General features: G+C 25.0%; 1 protein-coding gene across 3 annotated transcripts in view; it reads left to right on the forward strand.

Moving 5' to 3' along the window:
* Window positions 1-808: 808 nt before the first annotated feature.
* Window positions 809-7,214, forward strand: part of LOC126908095 (uncharacterized) — a 25,218-nt gene continuing 18,812 nt past the window's right edge. Inside the window, exons 1-3 of one of the 3 annotated variants that reach the window (XM_050689975.1) lie at window positions 810-1,771; window positions 5,839-5,916; window positions 6,324-6,510. In XM_050689975.1, coding sequence (XP_050545932.1) covers window positions 904-1,771; window positions 5,839-5,916; window positions 6,324-6,412 — 1,035 coding nt within the window. In that variant the 5' untranslated portion in view covers window positions 810-903 and the 3' untranslated portion in view covers window positions 6,413-6,510. Of the gene's footprint in view, window positions 1,772-5,838; window positions 5,917-6,323; window positions 6,511-7,214 lie in introns of those variants that run through there. The other 2 variants (XM_050689976.1, XM_050689978.1) reach the window with 2 other exon arrangements.

Raw genomic sequence — 7,214 nt, forward strand, 5'->3', positions numbered from 1 at the left:
CTCAGTGTTCTATTAAAGGTGCTTAGTAATTAATTAGTCTTTATTCTTCAATAAAGAAGATTTACATTTGTTTCTTAATATCTAAGTATCTCTATTTTTCTAAAACCTCGGATTCTACGATCCCAAAAGAGATATAAATATCATATTTTAAAAAAACAAGCAGTGACCCAAAATGAAACCATCAACGTATGCTAATTTACCCCAAAAACCTATTTCTTTACTTTTATTTTGAATTAATACAACTAACAAATGCTAATATTTCTATTATAATACTTAAGAGTAAATGTTGAGAAATTTATCTTATTTAAAATTTAAAATAATAATTTAAAATAGTCAACATGTGTTTAGTATTTATAATACTAACATTGTTAACAAATCACGTGCCCACAATTTGTAGTAATTTTTATGTCTTTGAGTTAAATTTTTTTATATTTTTAATTTTAAATAATATTAACTACAAGAAATCAATTTTTATTATAAATTTATCTTAATTTCTAATACCTAAATTATTAATATACAAAAATTACATCAAAAAAGCTAAATTTACTTTAATTTACATAAATTAAAAAAAAATTATCACAGAAAATAAAGCTTATGATAGTAAAATTAAAATAAAAAACTATAAAAAAGTTACTAAAATATGAAAATTTGAATTTTGTATTGACATAATCAAAGTAATTTACAGATGTATTCTATTATATATCATGACCGAGAATTTAATAAATCATCTATTAATATAATTATTTATCTTGTGATGATCTAATAGGTAAAATAAATAATAAGACTTAAACATATAATAAACTTATGATATTGCTTTTTAAATTTTTGATTTTTCAATTTATCGTTTTACAAAATTTTTAGTCAAATTAATATTTTACTGATTAAAAAATCGTAACTGTAAAAATGTTACTGTTACAATTTATTTGTTTGTGTTTATTTTTAATTTGTATTGTGGAGTTTTCTAAAGCAAAGACAAATTATAGCATCTATAAAAATGCGTTAAAAAACCTTTTCTCATATAATGGATGGACAAATTTGAATGACGTGGTAAGTGTTACTTTTTACGGTAAAGATCACACTATAAATGAGTCCCTTGAAGGGACAATCGCCTACAAAAATTTTGATAATAAAGTACGTTTTGCTACTCTTATACTTGGATGTTCGTATGTTAAAGATTTGAAGACTTTTCATTTTATATGTGAATCATTTAGAACTCATTGTCAAATGTTATACGACAGAAAATATCCCAACCTTTTAGTTTATGACTGCACGAATAAGTTAATAAAATTAATATATGAAATCAATTCATTATTTGGAATATTGCAAGGAGCGTTACGAGCTTTAGACACAATGCACAATTATCCATCGAATGAAAAAAGTAACACTGACTTTATATACTATCATTTGTTTTCTACTTTACAAAAAAAATATGACTCTTTAAAAACATGTTTCCTCTCAGAGAATAATTCAGAAAATATGTTAAAACATTTATTTAATTATTTTAACGGAAATCAGTCTATAATTGGTCATATGAATAAACATTGTAATTATATTCCTTATGATTTGGATGTGATATTGAAAGAATTGAATGATGAACATAAAACTATAACTAATAAAGGCGAAACACTGTATTTATTTGATTACTTAAGTGAAAGGTTGCATGATCAAATTAAGCACATATTGGTTAACAAATTTATTGAACTTGGTTTTAAAATTGATTTTCCGTCTCAAAATATGGCTACATCATATGCAACACAATTTTTATATTCAGGTATATATTTGATTTGCTAACAATGAATTTTAATAAATTTTGCATATTAGTGTTATTGTTAGAAATATATTTTATATATTATGGTAACAAAAAAAATGCTGCCACCTTTTAATTACAAAAAAAATTTGTTGTCCGGAGCGTTGGTATCTACTCACTAACTCCTAAATACGTCCTTGGTTATTGTTATAGTACTATTCTAACTAATTTATAATTTGGACAAACCATAAAGTATTTATATATTATGTTTCATTGGTGTTGATTACATAAAGTGGTTTTGTATTATCGTAGTTTAATATTTGGCATTATTGATTTAGTTGTTACTCTATAATTATCTTTTGATCACTTAAACGATCTGAAAAATTTAAACACAATTTAAAATAAGTTGAAAATTAAGAAAATTAAACGAATATTTCACTTATATATAATTTCATTAAAATTAATAACTGACACGCAATTGGATCGGTAATAATAATAATATAAAAAAGTAGTACACTAAAATTTGTGTTGAAACGTAAAACCGTTTATTTAAATAATTCCACAATATTATTTTTATGTTATAAAAAAAAAAGAAACACTGAGCATATAATAACGAAAATGAAACTAGATAATAAAGTAAGTTGGTGTCACTTTCATTTATGCGTCGAGTCNCTAGATAATAAAGTAAGTTGGTGTCACTTTCATTTATGCGTCGAGTCGATGATAGATCGGACAAACTAAGATGGTTTTTGTACACCCACCTGTCTACTGAAACCCGTTTCGTATTTCCAGGTTTACCGACACTCAAAAATCCTCGGCCCTAAAGGCCAAATACTTAAAGAGAGTCTCCCCCTGAAATCAAACTGGCCCTCGGACAGTCTACCGACGTCGGCCATGTGGTGCTCGAGTCGGGTGACTAGCAGCCACTCAAGAATCTTCCCGAGTCGTCCAACATGCACAGATGTTGCTACGACGAGAGGAGACTCTCGGACTTGTCCGCCATATATAATTATAATTTTGCTAAATTTTTTTTTTTTTTTTTAGTAATAATTTCTTTCTTAGACTACGTTTAAAGTATGTATTTGATTATTTAAGATTAATAAGAAAAAAGGTAGCATACTGAGGTCGTGGCACACTATGGGATGTGTCATAGTTGTGGGACAAATACAGATGAATGAAATAAATGTAAAAAAAACAAAATATCCTATCAATTTTTTTAGTCTTTTAAAGTTGATTTTTTGAAAGTTTATAAAAAAAAGTTAAATTTGTTACCATAACTTTCAGCTCAACTTCAAAAGCGAGATCTAAGAACATAAATGAGAGCCAAAAAAAATCACACATTAAAATAATTTTAATATGAATAAAAAATTACTTCGAAGTTATTGAATCTAAATGAGATAAAGATCAAATTAGTTAAAACTTTTTTTCTAACTCAAAACTTTTGTAAGTTATTTTAAAATAAAATAAAATACAAAATCGAGAATTTTAACACAAAAATAGCATATTTTTAAATACGATAGCTTTTTACACTATAAATACAATATAAAGTTCGAAACTTTTTTTTTCATATTAAAGTATATTATATAAGTTTGAATTTAAGATATATATATATATATATAAATGTGTCAGTATTTCCGGAACACTTTCAAAAGTTAAATTTTTGTGGAAAAGTTGTTATTTTAAATTCATTCCTATGAGCAAGTAAAGGGTCAGATTTAAAAAAAATATACCAAATGATTGATTTATATGTAATTTATCTATTTAACAAAAATGTTTTTATTCATCTATTTTTAAAAAAGTTATGACAGTTCTAAATAAAAAAAAATTGAAAATTAGCGATTTCTAAATTTGTAATTTTTTTAAAGATTTCTCCCATTTACGTGGAACGCAGGAATTTTTTTCTATTTTTCAGAATAATGTCTTTGATTAGATACAATTTGTGAACTTTTGACGTATCGTTGAAAGAAAAATCGGTTCGACGAGAGCTGAGAAAAAGTGGTAACAAACAAGTAAAAAAAAAATAATAATAAAATAACATAAAAACGCATCATAGTAAAATTAATACCTTCTCAGTTTCGCATCGAAGCTAAAATTAAATTAAATTTGTTAATTTTAATTTTTTTACAAATATAAGTATAGTAGTAAACTGAATCAAAATTTATCGACCGCATTATTGAATCAATTTTAAGACTTGAAATTAGGATTTTTATATTCCTTTGTGTATTTATTAATAATGTTATTTTCTTGTGATTAAACTATCGTTTTATTGTAAAATAATTTTTTTAAAACTATAATATATAGTAGGGAAAGCAGGACTATTTTACATACTTTTTACACTATTGGTTTTGCTATCAATAATATGTTAGATAAAATGGTGAAGCTTCACAAAAGCTTCAAAAACATCTAGATTATATGATAAAAATTATTAAATTATTTTTTCTTAATTATTCGACTTTATTTTAAGAATTGAATATTGAAAATATTTTTTTTGTTAACTTACTGTTGTAGTTTTAGGTTATTAAAAAAAAAAAATTTAATTTAAATTTGTACGTCAAAATTGCAATCTTCATCAAAAATAATCGACATTTTATCTTAAAGTTTTTAAAATATGTCAAGGACTTCTTAAATACGTGATTAATAAAATGGATTTTTCATATTTTGACCAATTTAAATTTCTTGTTAAATATTGAACTGGGTCAATTTTTCTTTATACTCATCAATGAAATAAAATTCATTTAAATAACTAATTCATGTTAGTTACTATAAAAGCTAAGATATTGAATTAAAAAAAAATTTGAAATGATTTCATACAAGAAATGTAATTGGTGAGTATTAATAGTTTATTTTAAAGAACTTATTTCGTGCAATGTGTGTATTTCAATTTTTGAAATAATGTGTGTCTAGAGAACTTATTTTATATCATAAAATACTTTACATATTTTTTTTCATATTTTACATAATATTTACATATTATGTATTTAAAAAACGACAAAGTTATATAGATTGATAATTGCTAGATAAAGAGAAACAAAGTTTAAAGATAATATAGAATTCGTCAAGAGTTGAATAACAACTAACCTTTACTCTCTCTAGTTTTTGGTATATTAATATAATTTATTCGTACAGCATAATAACACTTTTAGAATAAGTAAAGAAAAAAGAGCTCTGTCGTAACACAGTGAAAATGAAAAAAGGTAAAGTTTGTAAATGTGTAACTATGTGTACGAAGATGAATATGAGGAAGTGGTGCCTGCTGTTTAGGTATTCACGTGCGTGTTGTCGTACAGCAGTCACCGTGCTCGGCTGACACTCCGGGTTAGCTGTGGGTGTCGAAAGGCTGTTGTTATAGGAAGGGAGAATAAGAGTAACACCTAGGTATGAGGTGCAGACGAAGTGCAAGACACAANGGTATGAGGTGCAGACGAAGGGCAAGACACAAATACCAGGTGTACGCAAAAGGAGCCCAAAGTATGTGGTGCAGACGAAGTGCAAGCCCCAAGTACTCTGAAATGTCGAGGAAAAGAGTATATAGATTTGAAAAGGAATAAACAAAGACTTTACTTTAAACAGTAAGCCGGACGGCGACAACCAAGTACTGAGACAGATGAATGACACAAGGCACTGGAGTCGACTGACGACGATGGTCAGGTCTATTGGGTTTTTATAATAATTAGAACTATTGCCAAATTGGCAATAAATATTATTTGTTAATTCATCAGTCTCAGGCAGCGGATGTGCTGTCTGTATTTTATTAAAATAATTCTCACAATAATGGTAACGTGACACCATCACAGCTCTTTTACAAAAGAGAAATTAAAAAACTCAAGATCAGTTGGTAATGAGAAAATCGTGTTTAAAATATACGCGATACTAATGAATTAAACGTGTACATATAAAATTTATCTGCGAACATTTACTTGTTTTTTTGAAAGATCACCAAACGCCTAATGTATAAGTACTAAATACACATCATAGTAAAATTTATACCTTCTTAGTTTTACATCGGAGCCAAAACAATTATATAATTGTTTTGAGCTCATAAGTAATTTTAACTAATATAATTTTGACTATTCATTGATTTGTAATAATAGCAATCATTAATGAAGAATTAAGAGTTGCATCAGAAAATCGTAGAAACCCGCCATTACTAATCGACTTTTTTGCGCAAGGTAAAATATTTTTTCATCAATTTAACATTACATATTTATATGCTAATACTATTACTAATAATGTAAATTTATTTATATGTAAAATTAAATTTTCAAGGGACAAATACCCACTAATATAGTGTAACAAATGATGTTAGCATATTATGAGCTTTAAATTTAATAATTTGCATTTAAANCAGCATATTATGAGCTTTAAATTTAATAATTTGCATTTAAATATTTTAGTCACAAATGTTATGTTATAATAATTTCATAATGAAATTAAAAAAGATTCCTTGGAAATAACAACTCTCTAATAATTTTACAAAATAATTATTTTAAATATGTACATTTTTCGTATGTATTGGTAATAATATATTTTGAATTTTCAGAAATATTATAGTATAATATTTGTATTGTTTGTCTAGGATTGAATCAAGCTGAATCCTCATCACAAGGAGTTTCAGAACCAATGGAAGTTGATAGTGAAACATCAACCCCGTTTAAATTTATATAAGTAAACATTACTCATTTATTCATTATATAAATTTAATAAGAAATATTATTGTTTTGTAATGAACTTTTAAGTTAAAAATTAAATTAAATTTTCATTCATTTTTATGTTATTTATTAAAACATCTTAAAATACTTGCCTTCAAACCAGTCAAAAATTTAAAAAAACTAAAATAATAAAAATTATAAATGTATGAAGAAAAAACTTTTTATTTTAAAGCTAACTGACAAGAAAAATTATGCTCGTTCCTGGTAGCTTTTTAAATGTTTTAGGGAAGATTTTGTAGCTTTTAATGTACATTCAATATATATAAATATTTATTAAAATGAAGTAGACGGCCTTTGCAAAAAATATTTTAACTACATACCAATGACTTATGATAAATTATAATTTTAATTTCATAACAAAAATTATAACTAACTAACAAGGTTAAATAATTAATTGTACTTCCAAAAGTGTATTTTAGATTATTTTTGAGTGCAAGTTCTCTCGAAACTGCAACACAGCAATCACAGAATGTAATTAGCCATTTAAAATTTATATATTATACCAATTATTTGTAATAAACTCTAATAAAAAAAAAACTATTTCTACCAATCAAAAATAAGATTTCATTTTAAGGAGACCAAAAAATTTTGAAAGATTTAAAATAGAAACTAACATTTTATATTTAGATCCTTTGTTATTGAAACATAACAATCAATAAAGAAAAAGAAAAGAAATTTAAATATTTTAGTTGAATGAAAAAACTAAAATAATAAAAAATAATTTCTAAATCTATGAAGAAAAAACTTTCTAATTTAAA

The sequence above is a fragment of the Daktulosphaira vitifoliae genome, unplaced genomic scaffold (genome assembly GCF_025091365.1).
Source record: "Daktulosphaira vitifoliae isolate Bord-2020 unplaced genomic scaffold, ASM2509136v1 Scaffold_5, whole genome shotgun sequence".
In the NCBI taxonomy this organism is placed as follows: Eukaryota; Metazoa; Arthropoda; class Insecta; order Hemiptera; family Phylloxeridae; genus Daktulosphaira; species Daktulosphaira vitifoliae.